General features: G+C 39.2%; 1 protein-coding gene across 1 annotated transcript in view; it reads right to left on the bottom strand.

Annotated features, from left to right (window-relative positions):
• Window positions 1-24,442, bottom strand: part of scaf6 (SR-related CTD associated factor 6) — a gene marked incomplete in the record, with an annotated part of 331,549 nt that overhangs the window by 108,302 nt on the left and 198,805 nt on the right. The window contains 1 exon segment of the mRNA XM_070084306.1: window positions 17,015-17,041. Within this exon segment, the coding sequence (XP_069940407.1) occupies window positions 17,015-17,041 (27 nt within the window).

The following is a 24,442-nucleotide window of genomic DNA, read 5'->3' as shown; positions in this document are numbered from 1 at the left end:
TCTTCCATCTCATGGACATATCAATGCTCAATGCATATAATATGTGCCAAATAAAGACTGGCAACAGACCACCGTATGGTGAATTTTGTTTGTCTGTTGTCAGACAACTCATAATGAAGTACCAGGTAACAACACCTGCTATACAACATGGTCCTCGAATTCCTAAGGATATACCCAAGCGTTTGAGGAGAGAAGGTGATCATTTCATAATACAGCTTCCTTCAACTCAGAAGAAATTTGCTCAGAAGAGATGCATTGTCTGTGCACAAACAAAACGACGGCAACAAAGACGCAAAGACACTCGGTTTGTGTGAGGAATGTAAGGTGCCTCTGTGCATGGTGCCTTGTTTCAAGGAGTTCCACAAGCTCCAGCAGTTCTAAAACCATGTCCAGTGATTGTAAATATGTAAATATATGATAGAACATTAGTATTATACAATATTTGTGCATGTTTATTGTAATAAACAACAGTGGTAAACAATAATATGATAATAACCTTAGTGCGGTTATTGTGTTCAATACAGTGAGTTTATATATATACATTATATACAGTATTGGTCTCTCAGGCCCCAAATGTTAGTAGGAATAGAAAAAAAATTGGAAAAGAAAAGAAAAAACAACTAAAACCGTAAAATAATGTAATGCGCGTATGTGGAATTTGTCGATGTTGCCGCCACCACATCATTTTTGACAAACTTCTTGGCACTGTATCTCGGTAAGTACTGATCAGATTTTTTTTTTTTGTCTTATTACCTTCACAAAAATATGCTCTTTAATTCTGTAAGAAAATTTTTTTTTTTTTTTTTTCGAAATTTCTTGGAGACTGGAGCACCACTTCAGATTTTGGCCTTGGACCCTAAAGGGGTTAAGACTCACTAGCCATGAGTTCAAACCCCACCCGTTCCATGGTTTAAACTCTTCAAACTTGTTGACATCAGACAGTGCCATATGGTTGTTCACACAAGGTTACTTCTTGAGCCAGTTACTGCTGTACTGTACTGTATATCCATTTAAATCCAGGTTACACATTACATTAACAAGTTATCAGAAAATGTTTCTCACTTATTTCTGTGCTGTAGTGTTATTGATATTTGGACAGACTTTTAAAACTGCTGAATGGCTGGACAAAGTTATTTTTCTGACGCCTTAACCCTTTCAGGGTCAGTCACGTACATGTATGTCTTAACAGTCAGGATTGGTCACGTACTTATACGCATAAATTCTAGTGCCTTCAAATCGACTGGGAGAAAGCTGGTATGCCTACATGTGAGAGAATGGGTCTGCACGGCAAGTGTGAGCAGAAGGAAGAAAATCAGGGCACCTGCACTGCATTGTGGGAACACCATTTCAGTATGCCTTGTTTACCATGTCTCGCGGCAAGAAACTCCTCACTCCCCAGCGAACTGGGACACACATTTTCCCAAGTGGCAGTTCAAACACAGATGGAAGTGTCAGTGAAGATGAATTTCATGGTTTTGAGGAGTTTGTGACCGAAAGCAATGCCCAGGAAACCAGAAGGAAGAGATGAAAGGAAGGAAGGAAGGAAGGAAGGAAGGAAGGAAGGTAGGTAGGTAGGTAGGTAGGTAGGTAGGTAGGTAGGTAGGTAGGTAGGTGGGTAGGTGGGTAGGTGAGTGGGTAGGTGAGTGGGTAGGTGGGTGGGTAGGTGGGTGGGTAGGTGAGTGGGTGGGTGGGTGGGTAGGTGGGTGGGTGGGTAGGTAGGTAGGTAGGTAGGTAGGTAGGTAGGTAGGTAGGTAGGTAGGTAGGTAGGTAGGTAGGTGGGTGGGTGGGTAGGTAGGTATGTAGGTGGGTGGGTAGGTAGGTAGGTGGGTGGGTGGGTGGGTGGGTAGGTGGGTGGGTGGGTAGGTGGGTGGGTGTTTGGGTAGGTGGGTGGGTGGGTAGGTGGGTGGGTAGGTGGGTGGGTAGGTGGGTGGGTGGGTGGGTAGGTGGGTGGGTGGGTAGGTGGGTGGGGAATGGAATGAATGAATGGAATGGAATGAATAAGGAATGAATGAATGAATGAATGAATGAATGAATAAGGAATGAATGGAATGAATAGCTGGAATGAAGAATAGAATGGAATGAATGAATGAATGGAAGAAGGTGTCAGAGGAACAGGAATGAATGGAAGAATGAATGGAATAGAAATGAAGAATAGAATGAATGAATGAATGAACATGAGAATGAATGAATGAATGGAATGAAGGCATATGAATGAATGAATGAATGGAATGAATGAATGAATGGAATGGAATGAATAATGAATGGAATGAATGGTAAGAATGGAATGGAATAAATGAATAAGATGAATGCATGGAATGAATGAATGAAGACAGAATGAATGAATGGAATGAATGAATGAATGAATAATGAATGATGAAACATGAATGAATGAATGAATGGAATGGAATGGAATATGAGAATAAATGGAATAAGAATGAATGAATGAATGAATGAATAATGTAGTAACAGAATATGAATGAATAAGAAATGGAATGAATGAATGAATGAATGAATGATAAATGAATGAATGAATGAATGAAAAGAATGAATGAATGAATGAATGAATGAAGGAATGGAACAGGAATGAAAGAATGAATATGAGGAATGAATGGCATAGGTGAGGAATGATGATAGATGGAATGGAATGATCAGATGGAATGGATCAGAGGAATGAATGAATGAATGAATAAGAATGGAATGAATGAATGAATGAAGGAATGGAATGAATGAATGAATGAATGAATGGAATAGGATGGAATGGTAATGAATGGAATGAATGAATGAATGAATGAATGGAATGAATGAATGAATGAATGAATGAATGAATACGAATGAATGAATATGATGGAATAGTATGGAATGAATACATGAATAAGATGAATGAATGAATGAAGGAATACTATGAATGAATACATGAATGAATATATGAATGAATGGAATGAATGAATATGAATGGAAATATGAATGAGGAAGAAAGGAAGGAAGGAAGGAAGGCAGGAAGGAAGGAAGGAAGGAAGGAAGGAAGGAAGGCAGGAAGGAAGGAAGGAAGGCAGGAAGGAAGGCAGGAAGGAAGGCAGGAAGGAAGGCAGGAAGGAAGGTAGGAAGGCGGAGGCAGCGAGGGTAGTGAGTGATGGTATAATGTGTCATTGTGACACCAGCCACACCAATGACTCAGCATATTTACAAGTCCACTCACATACACCAACAAGCTTCCAGAAGCTTAGCAGTTCTAGGAACGTGTTTAGTGACTATATGTGTATATGTATGATAGAAAAATAGTAATAAACAACATTTTTTATTGCTGGTTTGTGTAAACTTGTTTGTAAACAATATAACAACAACAATGTTTGTGTGGTTATTGTGTAGCATACAACGAGTGAATATATATATAATATGTCTTATAATGGTCTCATAAACCATAAAAGTTACTTGAAAAAATAAGATGTTAAAAAATAAAAGAAAAAAATAGAAAAAAATATATAAGATTACTGCGTGACCGACAGTTGGCGATGTTGCCGTAAGCGGTTCACTTTCTGTCAACTTTAAGCCTTTGTATCTCGGTAAGTAGTGATCACAATTTTTTTTTTACTAAAACACTTACAAAATTATTCTTAAGATTTGGTAAGAAAAAAAATCATTTTTTCTTTCAAATATTTTTTGACCCTCAGAACAATTTCAGGATCAGGGGTCTCGACCCTTAAAGGGCTAATAGTGAAAAAACATTATATATAAGTGGAAGGAGAGAATCAGTGGCAAGTTATACACCTATTACTTACAACATTTCTTCACTGAGCAGACATATAACATTCTATTGTGCTGTAAATAACTGGAGAAGGTAGCTACCTATTGTAGGTGTTCAATGCAGATGAAGTTAATGATTTCCTTTCATAATGTAAGAGTCAGGCAGGGAAGGAGGATACAGTACTATTGCTACTTGCATCCTCACCACTTTCTTTCTGTCACAATTCAATGTACACAACTTAAAAAACTTCCTGTATGTTTCGCTACAAAGTTATAACATGAAGATGTATGCTGAGTACAACATGAACAGTACTACAGTACAGTAATCCCCTACAAGACAGTGAGTACTACCATACTTACATACACATACAATACTCTAACCTGTCTCATTCACCCACTCTTCCTCTCTTCTTAACCTCTCTTTCTATAACCATATGCCAAGCCATGGCTCACACACAACATGCAATCATTTATTTATTCAATGTAGCTCAATGAGACAACATTCAGAACAGAAAAAAACTTTTATATTCTTCCATGAACTACAATGAATAAGCAAACAAGTTGCAATGAACCATGGATTATTTAAGTCTGTTCTACAGTAACAGGCAATGCCTGCACTCTTCTCAAATTGTCAGAGAGACAACCACAACTGCTGAGTGTTCTGTTTATTTTTTTTTTGTCAGGGGGTGTAATGTACTATACAGTGACACCTCAATTTAAGAAACTAATAGGGGGAGTGGGTATTTGATAATGCCAATTGTACATTAAATCCAAATAATGAAACTGTTTTCCCACAGGCAAAAAATGACAGATAATTCTGGAAGCAGATTTTATGCATTGTTTCCAAAATCAACATGATCAAAACATTGTAAAAATAATGAACAATTCTGAAACTAATGGACTTAGTCATTTCTGGACACTGTCCAAACAATGGATTTTGTCCATTAAATTAGGGTTTTATTGATGCTTCTCTGATACAGTGCAACCTCAACTGAACAAAGGAGAGAAGGGGTTTCTGACAATACTGATGGTCCATTAAATACAAATAACAGGACTGCTTTGATGTGATCACAACAAAAATTGGCAATTCTGAAAAAAATCTCACTCTGTTCATTGGTTTTGAAATCAGTTTACCCTATTGTTTGTTTATTTGTATTGTTTGTAATAATAAGCAATTTTGGAAATGAGACTTATTCCATTGTTAACCCCTTGACTGTCGCAACCCCCAATCCTGAGGTGTCTCCTGGTGTCAAAAAAAAAAAAAAAAAAAAAAAAATCTTATGAAATGATAGAAAATCTTTTCCAGATTGTAATGACACCAAAAAAACGAAATTTGATAAAAAAAAACTGATGGAATTGCGCTCTCGCAAAGTTAGCGACCTCGGCGATATTTACAAATCGGCGATTTCGTCCACTTTGAGCCCTATTTTCGGCTAATTCCAATGTTCCAGTCGACCAAACTCATAGCTATTTCTTTAGAACTCCGTTTTTTCTATCGATTGAGTACAAGAAACTGCCCATTTACCAATTTCAACTACCCAATAACATGCTCAGAAATTTACAATTTGGCCAATTTCATGAAAATTAAAAAATATGACAATTTCAAAATAAGGTCAAGAATGAACAATGGAGACATTCCTGGCTCTAAAATAACATTTTCTTTGCTCATCAGTCATGTCTCCAGGCCCCTCTGATATTACTCTTGCTTTCTATTTTGAATTTTTATTCAAACAAAAAATAGAAGACTTACTATTATGCAGACTACTGCAATAATTGTGTAAATAACATCAACCCATTCATGACTGCATATTAGAATGGCTAGTTGGACATTTATTGGACAATGACATCATTTGTTTACTTTTGAACATTGGCAAATATCAAACATTTCCCCTACTTTGAGCTCCATTTCCAGGTTCTTTTTATAGTAAAATCAATCAAAATCACCTCTACTTCTATAATATGTTTTCCATTCTATCAAATGAGACCAAGAAAACGAGAATACAACCATAAATACTATACGAAAATAGATCACAAAGTCGGCATTTTAATTAAAAAAAAAAAACGGTCAGAGTTTTTTTTTTCTCATTATGCACTGCGTGCTCCAGGATTTTTTTTTATATGGTGCACACTGACCACACAGACCCATTCTCTCGCATGTGGGCCTACCAGCTTTCTCCTTCTTGATTTGAAGCCGCTAGAATTTATGAGTATATATACGTCAAACACGGTGCCTCATAAGACGTATATATACGGCCGTGACAGTCAAAGGGTTAATGAACTCTTTCCAGTGTCTGGGTGTTATCCATTACATCAAGGTCTGCTGAGGTGAGGTTTAACTGTATTTAAAATAAAAATTGGAAATAGGAAAAATATACAAGAAAGTAAGTTTCTGGGAAAGCACCTTTGGTTTTAATGTGGGGGCTATGTGAAAAGGAGCTTTTCCTTATGTAATTTTGCTTAACATTTTTCTCTCAATTGTTGATGTCAGTAAAAGCACCATAACTGTGCCAGCAACATTTAGGCTCGAGAGAATGTCCTGGATATTATATACAAACTAATTTCTGAGTGTCCATAACACCTGTACGCCTTAAAGACAACTGAAAAACATACATTTACAAATAATCTTATAAAGTAGGGCCCCACTTTATGGAGTTCCACTAATGTGGACATTTCAAATTATGACTAAAACTCACTATACGGCTCCCCCCACCTGACTTTCTAATATGGTCACCATGCCCCACTCAGTTTGTTTACATTCTCCGTGAGCTCCATAAGCACCACGTCTATCCATTATGTCTGGAAACTCCAAAATTTCAAGTGTTTTTAAAAGTTTTTTCACATTTTATATATACTCTGATAAATATACTTATGTATACCTGTACCTAAATAAACTTACTGTGCTGACATGCAGGTACACATTAAAATCAATAAGAGTGTATTACATCTCGAGACGCCATATTAGTACGTAATGATAATAATAATACACCTACCATCCGACGTACGACCTGCTCGACATACGACCACTTGACTTACAACCGTGTTCTTTATGCCAAATTTCTGGGAAATAAACAACTGTTTGTGTTGTACACAGTGTTCATCCTAAACCTTACAGTATAAAATTCAGCACTAACATATAAAAAAAAAGTAAAAAATTAAATACCAAAATAAAACAATAAAATAAAATCATTACAAAAGTGGATGTTGATATTCAGTAGTAAGGTTCGACTTACGTCCATTCTGACTTACGGCCAGTTGTTCAGAACCAAGCTTGGTCGTAAGTCGGATGGTACCTATACACTGTACTCAATAATATTTACCGAGTCTCATTAAATAAGAACATAAGAAAGAAGAAACACTGCAACAGGCCTACTGACCCATGCGGAGCAGGTCCATGTGTAAATGTTGTATATTACGTCAATATACACATTTTCATTAATCCATCTATGATTTTTTTTCAAAATTATATAATAAACATGATACATAATATATAAACATGATAAATACACCCCACAGTAGAATAAATTAACATAAATATGAGACGTGGTAATCAGACGACTTGTACGAGTGATGGCAAGAATGTTTTCTCTAATCCAACATCAGAGAAAATGTGTTACTGGGGCGTAACTGTAGAAAATTATTCCATTTGTATGCCTTCACTCAGTGTCATTTCTTCTAAAAATGATGCTACAGGAGAATGGGAGTGTTTCTCTTTATTTATTCTACTGTATCAACTTGGAGACAACTTGTGCACAATGTAAAGTGATGAAAACCAGATGCGTTCGCCTGGTTTGTGTATGTAGAGTGGGGTGGGGTGGGGTGGGGAGGGCTGCCCTGGCTGGCTACCAAATTTCCCAAACCTGACTTCCTAAAAATAAAACTCACCTCTCACCCTACATTAAGACTACAAATCTTTTAAGGTAATTTATGAATGTACTGTGTGTGTGTTTTATCGCTCCGAGGTGCTTTAATTAAATGTCATAGTATATTGAGTGTGGGTGGGGTGGGCTGACCTGGCTGGTTACCAAATTTCCCAAACCTGACTTCCTACAAATAAAACTCACCTCTTGCCCTACATTAAGACTACAAATATTTTAAGGTAATTAATGAATCTACTGTATGTGTATTTTATCACTCTGGGGCACTTTAATTAAATGTCATAGTATATTACATGTGGGTGGGGTGAGGTGGGCTGACCTGGCTGGCTATACCTCCCAAACTTGACTTCCTACAAATAAAACTCACCTCTCACCCTACATTAGGACTACAAATATTTTAAGGTAAGCAATGGGTGTACTGTGTGTGTATTTTACTTCTTATTGCTTTTAATGCCTAGTTCTATTGCAAACTTAATATATGTTAGCAAAAACTTGTTATCTGGCATTTATATGCATTTATAAGTGGAAAAAATGGTGTTCTGCTTTCCGGTGATGTCTGCTTTCTGGCAGTAGCCTGGAACCTAACCTGCCATAAAATTAGGGCCCTACTGTATATGTAATTTTTGTTTCACTAATATTAAGTAAAACTATAAGCTTTACGAACACTGGCAGTTATTTTTCAATTATTTACATATAAAAATAATGCTTCAAAACTAACATTTCTATCAAATTCAATCACTTAAAATATATAATGTTTCATTTATATTTATTGTTTGTAATGCTCTATTTGATAAATATACACTATTTACAGGTGCTAGTCATGTTCTTAGAAGTGTTATAGTGTGTGGAATTCTTTGAAACATAGCATCAGGGACAGTGGTAAACACAGAGCAACATGTGATTCCAGCAATGCACCTGGGAGGCTGGGATTTTTTCTCACTTGCATACATCTACTGTGCACACCCATTTTTTGTTATGTGGGCTGCTTGTGCTTCCTGAGCAAAATCTGAAGATGGTAGCCTTACGATATGAATACATGTCACAGACACACTGAGAGTTAATGACATAATCCTACAGGATTTTATATTCTGTGTATCCATATACGTATACCAATTGTGTATCAATATATATAGTACAATATTATAAAATTACTGTGTTATCAGTAATTTTGTAATACTGTAATAATAATAATAAAAAGTGTTATCAGTCATCTGGAGTTTTCATTCTTCCAGAAGTAAATAAACAAGTTTAATTTTCAACAACTGTAAAGAATCAGTTATTCTTTGAACCACAATTACCATAAGCATTCACCTTGAAAGTAAGATTGCCTTCTTACATAAATTAGGAACACCTAAGATACATCCAGTAATTATTGCTAGTGAAGGACAGCACTTTGGTGTAGATATCATTATTCATTGTCTAAGCTACCCTACCTAAACTTTTCAGAATGTGAACAATTGGGCATAAACAAAATGGTGCAGTATCAGCAGTAGCCAAGAAGTTGGCTGATGTACTTTGGTACCTTGCACACTTACATACAGCCATTAGTCTGGATCGTTAACTGATCAAAGATCAACTGCCATTAACAGTAGACAGAGTAGTCATAAATCACAACTTCCCATATATTACACAATCAGATGCATCACAGCTAACACATTTTACTCTCGGACATATTTAGTTTCTATGAAAAGCAGTAATATGTATACAGTATATAATTATATGAACATTATCCACTATATTATTCTTCAACCCTTAAACTGTGTGTGACATACACCGTCTGTCATGAACCAGACTGTGTCCAAGATATGTATGTGGTAAATTTTTTGGTCTTTAAATTTGCCATCCACCAATATTTTATGCTTTAACTCATTTGTTTGTGTTGCCAGGCACCTAATAAAGCTTAAGAAAAATCTCCAGACACATGGGTTAGCACAGAGCATAAGGAACAGTGTGCCTCATGTGCAGTGTTATAGACAAACTTCTGGAAATGCTGCTAATGCAGGAGCAAATAGTTAAAGTCAGAATGACACTGATACTGCTGCAACTGTGATATTATGGTGTTGCTGCAACTGTAATATTATGGTGCTGCTGCAACTGTAATATTATGGTGTTGCTGCAACTGTAATATTATGGTGTTGCTGCAACTGTGATATCATTGTGTTCTTGCAACTGTGATATCATTGTGTTCTTGCAACTGTGATATCATGGTGTTCTTGCAACTGTGTTGTAGTGTTCTTGCAACTGTGTTGTGTTCTTGCACCTTTGTTACAAATGTGTTCTGGTGCTGCTTTAACTGTGTCGTGTTGTAAATGAGTTGTGTTGTAACTGTGTTGTGTTGTAACTGTTGTTACAACTGTGTTGAAACTGTGTTGTAACAACTGTGCTGTAACTGTGGTGTTACAGCTGTGCTGTAACTGGGGTGCTACAGCTGTGTTGTAACTGGGGTGTTACAGCTGTGTTGTAATTGTGGTGTTACAAGTGAGGTATTAACCCGTAAACAGTCCAAACGTAAATACAGTGGTCCCTCAATAATCGTTCGTAATCTGTTCCTGGAAGTGGGACTATTATCGAAATGGACGATTTACGAATCAATTTTCCCCATAAGAAATAATGTAAATTCAATTAATCCGTTCCTGACACCCAGAAGTATTAAAACAAAATTTTTTTTTACATGAAATATAGATGTAGTACATAAACAATACAGTGGCACATGATGAATTAAACATTAACAGAATAACACTTACCTTTATTGGCGATTCTTCTTTGTGTATGGAAGACTGGAGAAGGAGACTGATTGGATGAATTACTGTTTGGAAGGGGAATCCCCTTCTATCAACACCTTGGGTACAAATTGCTTTTCTGGGGTTACTTCTCTTCTCTGTTTCTTAATGCCACTAGGACCACCTTGAGAGTCACTGGAGTCCTGTCTCGCAAAAAAACTGTCCAGAGAGCTCTGTTTCTGGCGTCTCTTTAAAACTTCCCTAAAATGGGCCAAGACTCTGTCACTGTACAAGTTGCCGATATGGCTTGCAACATCCTTCTCTGGGTGATGTTTCTCCATAAATCTTTCCATCCTACCCCACATTTCAAAAATCTCCTAAATTTCTGAAGAAGGCACCTTCCTCCATCTCTCTTCCTCCTCCTCTGCAGCAAGATTCAGAGCTGCCATCTGTTGCTGTTCCTGCTGAAGCTCTTGCAGCTCCTCAGTGGTTAGCTCTTTGTTGTGGTCATCCACCAACTCTTCCACATCCTCCAAACTCACATTCAATCCCATGGAAGCCCCCAGTGCCACAATGGATTTAACAACTGACATAGGCTCATCAGAGTCAGCCCCAAACCCTTCAAAATCCCTCTTGTGGACACAATCTGGCCACAATTTTCTCCAAGCAGAGTTCAAAGTCCTGGTAGTCACTCCCTCCCAAGCCTTACCTATAAGGCTTACACAATGGAGAATACTGAAATGTTCTTTCCAAAAATCTCGTAGGGTCAAGTGAGTGTCTGAGGTCACATTCAAGCACCTTTCAAACATTGCTTTGGTGTAGAGTTTTTTAAAGTTTGCAATGACCTGCTGGTCCATGGGTTGGAGGAGAGGAGTGGTATTTGGGGACAAGAACTTTACTGTGATGAACCCAAACTCCTTCAGAATTAGGTCATCCAAGTTTGGAGGATGAGCAGGTGCATTGTCCATTACTAGGAGGCACTTGAGATCCAATTTCTTTTCCAGGAGGTAATTCTTCACACTAGGGCCAAACACTTCATTGAACCACTCTACAAAAATTTCCCTCGTGACCCATGCCTTACTATTAGATTTCCAAAACACACACAATTTACTCTTCATAACATTGTTTTTCCTGAACACTCTGGGATTTTCAGAATGGTACACTAGTAACGGCTTCACTTTGAAATCCCCACTAGCATTAGCACAGAACATTAGCGTCAACCTGTCTTTCATAGGCTTGTGTCCTGGCATTGCCTTTTCCTCTTGTGTAATGAAAGTCCTCTTTGGCATTTTCTTCCAAAAGAGGCCTGTTTCGTCACAATTGAACACTTGTTCAGGTTTCAGTCCTTCACTGTTTGTGGTCCGAACTGGCAGCCTCACCATGCCTTACCACACTGTGTATGCCAGTACGCTTCTTAAATCTCTCAAACCAGCCTTTGCTAGCCTTAAATTCACTCACATCATCACTAGTTGCAGGCAATTTCTTTACCAAATCGTCATGCAACTGCCTAGCCTTTTCACAAATAAGCGACGTCATAAGACTGTCTCCTGCTAATTGTTTCTCATTTATCCACACCAATAATAACTTCTCAACATCTTCGAGTACTGGTGATCTCATTTTTGTCAGAATATTTACCCCCTTTGCAACAACAGCGTCCTTGATTTCCTTTTTCTTGGCTATGATGGAAGATATGGTTGTATGGGATTTGTTATACATCCTGGCCAGTTCGCCCACACGTACGCCACTATCATATTGTTCAATGATGTTTTTCTTAAATTCAATCGCATTTCTTACCTTCTTTACCAAAGCCTTGGCACTAGGAGCTTTCTTTGGAGCCATGGTAGCTTATTTAGCACTTAAATAACTTGCAAGCACTAAAATAAATAAAATATTATGAAATATTTCACTGGAGCACGTGAGGGGACCGTCGCTCACTGGTAAACAATGGCACACTGGCTGGGAAGGAAAGGCTGAGGCGGCTCGAGGCCGCTCAGACCGTGCATACGCGTCTGGGACGAAGGACTATTAGCGAGTTACCGGACCATTTCCGAGCCAATATTTTGACGAAAAAACAGGACTATTTCCGAAATGGACGACTTTCAGGCCGGACGATTATTGAGGGACCACTGTATATGTCCTTTTTTTTTTTTTAATGAAAATAAAGAGTACATTTTTCTAAGTGTTATAGGATAAAAAAAATTAGGGCCAGTAATTACAGAGATATGAGGCCAAGAAGTTGGCACTGGATGCTTATGTGACAGCAACATCGAGTCCTGCTGCTTGCAGAAATGTTGCCGATATACCTTTTTTTTCTATTTTTCACATTATTTTATATAATTTTTATGTTCTGCTAATCACAATTTATAGTAGCTCTTGTCATTTCATAACCAATCTTTGTTCTGACACTAGTATTAGGTACTGAAATTGTATTCAAAATGTCACAAACACACTGACAGGTGGACATTTATGCCTGCCTTGGTCATTTACTATTGTCTTGGAATACAGTGGACCCCCGACATTCAATGGCATCGACATTCAATAAATCCAACATTCGATGCATTTTAACGCAAAAATTTCACCTCGACATTCGATGGAAAACCCGACATTTGATACAATTCATACGAAATGTGTCCATGTGTGGCCTGAACTGCACCATGTGTGCCAATGTTTACAAGCCAGCCAGTGTGCGCGCATCTAAGGATACATTTGGTACATTCCATATTATCCATATTATCACTGTTTTTGGTGCTTGTTTCTGCAAAATAAGTAACCGTGGGCCCCAAGAAAGCTTCTAGTGCCAACCCTTCGAGAAAAAAGGTGCTAATGACTATTGAAATGAAGAACAAGATAATTGCAAAGTATGAATGTGGAGTGCGTGTGTCGGAGTGCATGATGACATGGTAAAGAAATTGCCTGCAACTAGTGGTGATGTGAGTGAATTTAAGGCCAGCAAAGGTTGGTTTGGAAGATTTAAGAATTTTAGTGGCATACACAGTGTGGTAAGGCATGGTGAGGCTGCCAGTTCAAGTCCTAATAGAAGGGGATTCCCCTTCTAAACACTAACACCATCCACACACTCCCCTCCTCCCATCCCATCAATCATCACCAGATCTTCATTAAAGGTAAGTGTCAATTATTCTATTGTTATTAATCTATTGTTATTGTTGTTACTGTAATTATTCTATTGCATTAAACTTAATATTCATGTGGTAAAATTTTTTTTTTTCATACTTTTGGGAGTCTTGCACGGATTAATTTGATTTCCATTATTTCTTAAGGGGAAATTAATTCGACTTTCGATATTTTCAACATTAGATGGCTCTCAGGAACGGATTAATATCGAATGTCGGGGGTCCACTGTATATACAAAGGGGTGGGGGAAGGACGACGACGACGACGAGGGGAGGGAGGGAGGGTGGGAGGGAGGGATGATGACGATGACGAGGAGGAGGAGAATCAGGAGGAGGAGGAGAATCAGGAGGAGGAGGAGAATCAGGAGGAGGAGAAGAATCAGGAGAAGGAGAAGAATCAGGAGGAGGAGAATCAGGAGGAGGAGGAGAATCAGGAGGAGGAGGAGGAGAATCAGGAGGAGGAGGAGAAGGAAGAGGTGAAGAAGAATACGTAATAATAATAAAAGGTAATAATAAGCTCCCGTGAAGCATGAAAAAGTCCACTCCTGACAGTGACGTGATGAGATAACATTTGATAAGAGCTGACCTTTGAAGTGATAAGACTTGATAAGAAAAGATTAGAGGTGACATTTGATGAGCATCGACTCTCCCTTTGTTTTTGCTGGTACACAAACATGTCTGTCTATTTGTCTGTCTGTCAAGCTCCCTGTCTGTCTATCCATCTAGCTGTCTGTCTCAGACTGCCACAAGACTGCGTCATCACGTTTACTCACATCTTCAAGCAGAGTATAGCACTTTGTCTGGATTTTTTGGGTTATCCTAGGTAATTTACACTATGTATACTTGTATTTATGTGTACCCGTGAGACAGAGATACAGACAGACAGATAGAAAGAGATAGACAGAGACAGAGAGATATAGACAGAGACAGACATAGATACAGGCAGACAAATGGAGACAGAGCCAGGCCGCCAGCAGCTGGCCAGCCACGCAGCTGGCCAGTCAGCCAGCCAGCCAATCAGCTAGTCAGCCAGCCAGAATTGTTTCTCTTTACTTAGGGCATAGGTTATAAGACATTCTCAAAGGGTGTTGCACAAATGTTGCACATGGGTTATTATCGAGATTTTTTATATTTCCTCGACCACTTATGGCCACATCCACCTCAAAGCCACTAAACTTGGGGTCAAAATCACTTTCCTCTTAAAATGGGAGAGGTAATACTACATGAAATCAGTGAACCCCCGGTGTTTGCTGTGCTGTTTGCTCTAGCTGGCGCTCATTTGAACTGGTGCTCCCACAAGGTGCTAAATAGTCCCAGATTTTTTTAATACAGTGCACACTGAGTGTTAAAACCCATTCTATGCTGACAAGGCATCTCAGGCCAATCGTGCCAAATTTGAAGGCAGGAAAAATAAAACGTATATACACCTACCATCCGACTTACGACCTGCTCGACTTACGACCACTCGACTTACGACCGTGTTTTTTATGCCAATTTTCTGGGAAATAAACAACTATTTGTGTTGTACACAGTGTTTATCCTAAACCTTACAGTATAAAATACAGTACTAACAACATAAAAAGTGAAGTAAAACATGAAATTCCAAAATAAAACAATAAAATAAAGTCATTACAAAAATGTTTTGTTGATATTCAGTAGTAAAGTTCGACTTACGACCGGTTTCTCGGAACCGAACTCGGTCGTAAGTCGGATGGTAGGTGTATACGTTTGGGGCACTAGCGGTAAAAACGTACATATACGTACGTTTGGACCATTTACGGGTTAATAGTGGTGGTGTAACTGTGATGTTATAACTGTGCTGTTGTAACTGTGGTGTTGAGCTGGAATGGTAGGGTTCGATAGGTGGGAGATAGTAGCAATGATAACACCAATGGACTGTCTGGAGTGTCTGACCGTCTCTAAGCCTACTCAAGTTCTGAGGAAGAAGCATGTGGGCTAGCTGGCTGGCTGGGGAGTCTATGATGTCAGCCTGACTAAGGAGCCTTGATATATATATATGTACTAGCAAATCTATTACACTGTTAGCATTGGTGCTACTGTGTATTAGTGGAGTGTTTGCACAATACCTTGGAACAACTATAATATCATGATAGTTTCCTGTACATAGTGTTGGAAGACAAAAACAATCATTAGAAACAAGACAAAAAGAATATTGAAATTGTGGATACAGTAAAATACATTTCTGTCATTTCCAGCAATAAACCAAAATTAAAAATATCCATTACCATTATTTATATATATATATATATATATATATATATATATATATATATATATATATATATATATATATTCAAATATTTAAAAATAAAAAATCATAATAACTTGGCTCGAAGAAATCAGAAAAATACAACTTGATGTATTTTTTGCCAATGTGTCAAAAAGTGGTAAAATTTTTGATAACTCACCATAAAAGTATAAGTTTTGCCTGATTTCATCTTATTGCTTTATTCTATTTACAAAAAATATACTCACTGAAGCCATATTTTTATTTTTAATTTTGTCAAACAAGAATTTTTTTATTTCCTGGTCTGCCACAGTTTAAGGGTTTAATAAAATTTGTGACCATTTTGCAAATGCCTTAACCATGTGCAACAGAACAAGGTTCATATCACTAAGTCACAAACTGTATATTTATTTCCTCTAAAACTTCACTAAACCTTAACAGTGTCCTACAATAAAGTACATGCAGGCACTAATGATACAACCACAATGCTAAGTTTTAAATAGAATTAAAAAGTTCCTTCCAAAAGTTCAATGATCAACAACTGGAATACTAAAGAACAAAGACAGAAGTAAAATTGATCAGTTGAGAAATAGTGCAATAAAACAAAGGCTACATTCTAATGCTTAATTAAATACAGATTAAAAAGAAAGGTAAGAAATTCACTTTGTTCTCAATGTCAACACTATGAAGTAGCATCAGCATATGCAAGCAATTGTATGACAATTTTTCAATAAAGAAAAACATTAGAAAACTTTACTTACAAAGAAGCTACTACAAGTACTGTAATAGTATAAACTGAGAAGCAACAAGTTCATAACTGCTGGAAGGCTTAATAAAAGAATAAAAACAAAAGTTACTGATATATATGTGTGCAATACAATTGGAGACAAGCATTCTTAACAATGCAAGACAAACCATGTGGGATGGAAATCTTCAGCCCAAAATCTCTCACACATCTCTGTGCATCATCAGGAGCTATACAGTGCTGCGGGAGCAGCAAAGGTAGCATCAACACACTACCTTAGTTCTGAGGAAACTTACCTCAATTTGCTTGTTTCTGCTCTTGCAACACTGCATAGCTCCTGATGATGCATAGAGACTTGTGAAAGATCTCGAGGAGAAGATTTCCATCCCTCATGGCTTGTCTTACATTGTTATGATCACCTGTCTGTGATTGTACTGTGTGCATGTATGTGTATGTATACACACACACACACACACACATATATATATATATGCATGTATGTCTGTGGAAGAGCACAAACAGCAAGAACATGGCAAAATAGAAGTCAGACTTACACACGTCACTACTAGAGGCTTCAGGGGCTGCGGAAGACAGAATAAATAAATTTTCATCAAAGTTCAAAAAATGAATAGATTATTTTGATCTTCTGAGATTAGAATCCTAAAAAGAAACTTTGACAACCTATGCTTTTAGTGTGAGCCAAAATCTATAGTCATATAATTATAAACAAATCACCAGAAACTGTGCCACTGGTTGCTACCATGTTCATTACTCAAGCAAAGAAATATGATAAACAGAGAACTATGATTGCTTACAAAGCCAGATTTAAATATCCTTTAATACAGTATAGTAATCCAAATACCAAAGACGGGAAAGTAGAAAGAAGCAAAATATTCCCTAGGGTGAATAAGAAAGAAGGGTATATATAGTAACTGCCACTAGTAAAGCTATTCATTACCACCCAACTTAATACCTGTTTCATAGATACAAATACAATATATATATTTGCACCATAAAAAAATTACACTAATTTTGCCGCATTATATATAAGCTAAAAGAATCACTGTGGCAATTTGTCTTTCAGTGTTACAGTGTACAATATTATGCTTATTTAAACTAGAAAAAATACTGCTTTCTGTAGGTTTTAAACTGTGTATATAAGAGCATTCAAAATTCAAATAACTTAATGAAATCTGATTTAAAAATTCTTACTATTAAAATGTTTGAGTGTTTCAATGCAAAAAATCATTTCAAAAACAAGTAACACTGCAAGCCTTCTTTGTAATATACTTACTGTTCTGTATTTATAAAGAAATTTTATAATTTTGATCCTAATACAGTAGACAGTCAGTTAACGCAGTTTTGTTTGGCACGTTTTGGTTATAGCACTATTGAAAAATTGTGGCATATTTTTGTATAACACTTCGTAAAATGAACTTATCACAGTTCAGTTTGTGGGAGGGGAAAAAATTTTGAGCACACATCGCCCACAGGATACACTGCTTGGCTGTGGGTTAGACCACCGAGTCAAAGGGGGAGACCTACCGCCATCCCCTGCCACCCTCCACCACCCTTGTCTCAGTCTTTGGTTCATACGCGTGTAGAAGAATCCTCTGCTAGGAGTTAGCTATGTTTATTTTTGTTTGTGGATTGAGTTTAGATCTTTTAATTGCCATATCTTAAGGTTGCCAAGCAATCATGGTACCCAGTAGGCATACAAGTGTTGCTGAAAGTGGCAAGAAAAGGTTTAAGCATTTAAATCTTAGAATTAATAAAGAAAATAGAGATACAGTGGTCACTCGATAATCGTAAGGCTGGATAGTCTTAATTTTCGAAAATCGTAACATTTTCGTCAAAACACTGGCTCGCGAATCGTCGTCTGACTCGCAAATATAGTCATTCGTCTGGGACGCATACACACAGCCCCGAGCCGCCTCACACTCCATTCCCAGCCAGTGTGCCAATGTTTATCAGTGAGTGAGGATGATCCCACGAGTTCATACGATACATTTCATAATGTTCCATTCATTTTAGTGCTTGCAACTGCTAAATAAGTCACAATGGCTCAAAAGAAAGCTTCTAGTGCCAGCCCTTTGGTAAAGAATGTGAGAAACACACATAATTTAAGAAAAAGTTTGTAGAAAAATACGAAGGTGGTGGTGGTAGAGTGGAAGCAGTTGTGATAGTGGTAGAGGGTGTTAGCGATGGTGGTAGAGGGTGCTAACAGTTGTGATAGTGGTAGTGATGGTGGTAGAAGGTGGTAGTGATGGTGGGAGAAGGTGGTAGTGATGGTGGTAGCAGTTGTGATAGTGGTAGAAGGTGGTAGAGGGTGGTAGTGGTTGTGATGGTGGTAGTGGTTGTGATGGTGGTAGTGGTTGTGATGGTGGTAGAAGGTGCCTTCTTCAGTGATTCAGCAATTCTACCAACTCCTCCAATGTTGTTGGAGTTATATAGGGCTACAGAAAGCACCACCACCTCAGCTGCTGCTTCACCACCATTATTGACAGCTTACTCTCAGTGGCCCTTATACTCCCAACAACAACACAACACCTCTCGTGACATACATAATGACTTATTTTATTCATTCTAGAGTATATTCCATGTTTCAATGTTATTAATATTAATTATTATGTCATATTAGTCGAATTGTGATAGATAAACAAGCCATAGAGTTGACATTAGCGTCATTCTCCAACAATGAAGTCGCCTCCCCTCCCTTTGCCATACACCAACAAAATTCTTCAATAAAAGGTAAGTATGATATTAAATGTTCATTTATACATTTTATTAGTGCTTTACATTTATTTGGCACTCTTTTCTGCATGTAAATCTATATTTAACATTTTCAGGATTTCGGTCATACTAGTACGGCTTACGCCCCAGGGTTTTTTACGTACTAGTACGCCTAAATTCTAGCGCCCCTCAAATCTAGTGAGAGAAAGCTAGTAGGCCTACATATGAAAGAATGGGTCTATGTGGTCAGTGTGCGCAGTATAAAAAAAATCCTGCAGCACACTGTGCGTAATGAGAAAAAAAACTTTAGCCATGTTTTGGATTAAAACAGCACTATTTTCGTATGGTATTTATTGTTGTATTCTAGTTTTTCTGGTCTCATTTTATAGAATGGAAGACATATGACAGAAATTGAGATGATTTTGACTGGTTTTACAATGAAAATTACCTTGAAATTGAGCTCTAAGTAGCAGAAATCTTCGATTTTTACGAAAGTTCAAAAGGAAACAAATCATGCCAAGCGTCCAATACATGTCAACTGGTGAGTCTAATATTCTTTCACAAGTGCGATGATATTATTTATTCCATTTCTACACTAATGCAGTAGTCTGCATAACAGTAAATCTTCTATTTTTTGTAAGAATAAAAATTCAAAGTGGAAAGCCAAAGAAATATAAGAGGGGCCTGGAGATGTGACTAACGAACAGAGAACTTGTTATTTTAGTGCCAGGAATGTCTTTTTTGTTTATTCTGGACCCTATTCGGAAATAGGCATCTTTAGAAATTTGTGTGAAATTGGCAAAATTGCTAAATTCTGACCACTTTATTGGATAATTGAAATCAGTAAATAGGTGGTTTCTTGTACTCATTCGATAGAAAAAATGGAGTTCTAGCGAAATAGTTATGATTTTTGTCGACTAGTACACTGGAATTGGCCGAAAATATGGCTCAAAGAGGGCAAAATTGCCGATGCGTAAACATCGTCGAGACCTCTAACTTCGCGAGAGCATAATTCCGTAAGTTTTCCATCAAATTTCATACTTTTGTTGTCATTATGATCGGGAAAAGGTTCTCTATCTTTTCATAGGAAAAAATAATTTTTGTTTTTTTTAAATTTGGAGGCCCTGAGAACAAGTCTCTGAGATGGCCTGTGGACCCTGAAAGGGTTAAGCTAGGGAAGTGACTCCTGAAGTGACCTAGAGTCCTTATGGAGGGGGATTCCCCTACTAAACAATAACTTCTCTTCCCTCTCTCCTCCTCCCTGTCTTCCATTCATCAACAACAGCCTTCTATAAAGGTAACTGTCATGTTGAATGTTCATTCTTTTGTGCCTGTAAATCTATCTTTAAGGTAAAAAAAAATAGTTGTTGATACTTCTGGGTGTCTGAAACGAATCAATTGGATTTACATTATTTCTTAAGAGAAAAATGGATTCGAAAATCGTCAATATCGATAATAGTCACACTTCCAGGAGCGGATTAATTACGAAAAACAAGGGGCCAATGTACAGTGAAACTCCGGGTTTCGGCCGCCCTGAGAATTGGTCGCTTCGGGTTTCAACTGCTTTTTTCAGCCAAATTTTGTCCGGCTTTTTGGCCATTGCCCCGGTTTCGACTGGAGTACCAGACCTGACCACACCTGCATGCCTCCCCACACAAGTGTCGTGAGCCAGTTAAGCGTTGTTTATCCTTGAGAGAATATTACCCTGTGCACTCATGTGAACGAGCTTATTTGGTGAGCTGGTAGTAGGGAGTAATGATACGTCTTCGGAGGCTTCTTAGTTTATTTGCAAAGTCCTGGTGAGTACACAGGCAGTGTGTTATGTGCCCATGGCCCAGGATGACCATGCCCACGAGGGAGAGAGGGAGTAGACTTGTTGACTGCTTCTAGGCCGCTGAGTGAGTGAGAACAAGTGGGACCAGCGTCCCATTGACCTGGGCAGGCCTAGAGAGGGCAGCACTTAAGTGCCGCGAAATATGAACTAAGCTGGCAGACAGCATAGGCTGTCTGTGCAGACAGTACAGGCTGTCTACATTTGCTCGGCCACCTACCACATGGTCGACCCGACCATGTCTCGTAGGAACAGGACACAGAACACAAAATAAAAACATGTATATACATATGGACATGGAAAAAAAACTTCCTACAGGGAGGGAAGAAAAAAACGTGGGGTGTGCTAAACATCGTGGTCAAAGGCAGTGAGCGTCGATGGGCATCACTGCATGCCTTCCTGCGTCTGGACAGATACTGCAACACAGGAGACATCGCTGCAGCTGAGCTGTGACGTAACGGGGTACGTCTCCTCTAGAATGGTGAAGCAGTCATTGTAGCAGTCACTGCAGGTTCCACTCAACCTGGGGCATGACATGCTGGTGCCCTCGAGCGAGGCGTCGTCAAAACTCGGCAACTGGGCAGGACTTCTGGCAAGTGACTCAAGAGGACACTTCTCAACTGGAACTGTCGCTGGGGCTGTCACTGCCGGTGAGCGTGGAGTAAGTCGTGGAACGAGTCGTGGCAGAGACGACTGGGCAAAACATCTGGGAGTCGTAATATCATACACCAGACTGCAGTGAGCAAGCTAGCAGTCAAAGTGACATCTTTGTGCAGGCTGCTCACTGAAGCTGTGACAGGAGGCTGACACAGTGCCTGCCGACAGGGCTAACTGCGGCTTGACGAGTGTCATTCTCTCGGCAGTTGGAGTTATAGCAGAGGTTAGTCTAAGCGTCCCCAGACTTGTTTCTCTTCATATAACTGCACTCTGAAGGTCTGGAGGTGAAGTGAAACAAATCTCGATGGGAATCGTAGCAGGTACGATTCTGCAGAACATCTATGAGCGACGAGCATAAGAGCTTTCTGTACAAGGGGCTCATACGCTCAGGGCTGACTAATTTCAGCTGTCAAATGCGCTGGTCACACCGGGTGACAACACAGTGGTGCTACTCTGGGGTCTGGGCTCAAGACCACACTGGACACATGGAAAACTTTACACACACACCCGCGGTACATGCGGTACAACAAGCAAATGATGCTTTTCTGTGCACAAAATTGACACTAAGCCATACACTAACATGTGAGAACACTGACTGAGAGGAATTAATTAACACGGCATACGTATATCTTCTCTCAATCTTCTCGACAATACTGACATAATTACTGAAACACTCGATGTGACATCATGTGATATCAGGCGTGACATCGTGAGGTGATGTCAGCAGCACTGTGACATCAGCAGACATCTCAAGGTGATGTCAGGCAGACATCGTGACGTCATGAAGTCGGGCAACAGCAGACCACAGCATGTGGCCTGGGACGTCTGGCTCAGTAGCTCACGTCGCTCGTAGATCCACGTGGCTTCGTCCACATCTCACGTGGCGTCGGGATCCACGTGGCATCATGATCTACGTGGCATGCTGATCCACGTGGTATGACAATCCACATAGCTTTGAGTGGCCTCGGGCACTTGGATACACAGCTCTGGCAATGAATTCACACAGAAAACAGCAGAAAACACAACAGAGGGAGTAAGTAGTGGCGAGTGGTGGTAGACGGGTGAGTGTGAGTAGGGCGAGCATGGGCGAGGCGAGGAAACAGCCACTTCCACCCTCCCACCCACAACACAGCGGTACACTCACACTGGACGACGAAATAACCACAAAACTCACCTCTGGCTTGCTTAAATAGCTGTGCTGAGCTGAACAACAAAGGCAGAACATACAAGTGATGCTGAATACATGACTTGAGAAACAGCGTGGGACACTGTAGCGTGGGGTCACTTACAATTCTCGAAGAAATTTGGTAAATTTCGGCTAGATCCTGCTTGAACCTGTGTCTGGTTGCTGAGACATGCAGACACGACATCAGGATAACTCAATGAGAGACGGATGCTTGTTGTGTAGGGTGATGAAGTTAACACCAATTTCATTCTTTCTTCCTTCCTCTCTCCGGGCAAACACACTTGCTGCGACAACCGCTTCCCACCAATGTGAACGAGATTATTTGGCGACACTTGCAGAATGTGGTTCAATTATAAGTGGTTCCAGGACACTTCTTGTATTTGTGGTATCTGTGGTGCCCATGCAGTGTGTTATGTGCCCATGGCCCAGGAGGGCCATGCCCAGCGGGGAGAGAGGAGTAGGACTTGTTGTCTGAGTCTAGGCTGCTGAGTGAGTGAGTGGGACCAGCATCCCACTGACCTGGGCACTCCTAGAGAGGGCAGCACCTGGGTGCTGGCAGACAGCATAGGCTGTCTGTGCAGACAGTACAGGTTGTCTACATTCATCTGAACATTTCACAATAAATTCATTGTCTTTAGTGGTTGCTTATTGATTGTGACTGTGAAATAAGCCACCATGGGTTCAAAGAAACTTCATAGGGGCAGTGAGGCAGTGGTTGAGGCAGTAGTGGAGGCAGTGGTGGAGGCAGTGGTTGAGACAGTGGTGGAGGCAGTGGATGAGGCAGTGGTTGAGGCAGTGGTTGAGGCAGTGGTGGAGGCAGTGGTGGAGGCAATAATAAGTCATCCCTTTCTCCTCCCTATCCTCCAGATGCCAAAAAGAGTCTTCAATAAAGGTACGTAAATGTGATTTTAAATGATATTTAAATGTTTATGTACAGTGGACCCCCGGTTTGCGATGGCATCGGTATCCGATAAATCCGGTATTCGATACATTTTAACGCAAAAATTTTGCCTCGGTTCCCGTTAAAAAACCCAGTATACACGATTCGTCTGAGACATGTCCACATGTGGCCTGAACTGCCCCGTGTTTTTGGTGCTTGTTTCTGCAAAATAAGTCACCATGGGCCCCAAGAAAGCTTCTAGTGCCAACCCTTCGAGAAAAAAGGTGCTAATGACTATTAACCCTTTGAGGGTCGACAGGCCCTCTCAGAAACTCGTTCTCAGGGTCAGCCAAATTTAAAAAAAAAAAAATTTGTTTTTTCTTATGAAAAGATAGAGAATCTTTTCCCGATCATAATGACACCAAAATTATGAGATTTGATGGAAAACTTACGGAATTATGCTCTCGCGAAGTTAGCGGTCTCGGCGATGTTTACGCATCGGCGATTTTGCCCACTTTGAGCCCCATTTTCGGCCAATTCCAATGTACTAGTCGACAAAAAACATGAATATTTCGCTAGAACTACATTTTTTCTATTGAATGAGTGCAAGAAACCACCCATTTACCATTTTCAACTATCCAATACAGTGGTCAGAATTTAGCAATTTTGCCAATTTCACACAAATTTCAAAAAAT

This window comes from Cherax quadricarinatus, chromosome 12, assembly GCF_038502225.1.
Source record: "Cherax quadricarinatus isolate ZL_2023a chromosome 12, ASM3850222v1, whole genome shotgun sequence".
Classification (NCBI taxonomy): Eukaryota; Metazoa; Arthropoda; class Malacostraca; order Decapoda; family Parastacidae; genus Cherax; species Cherax quadricarinatus.
Note: the sequence above shows the minus strand (reverse complement) of the source record. Positions and strands in the feature narration are given on the sequence as shown.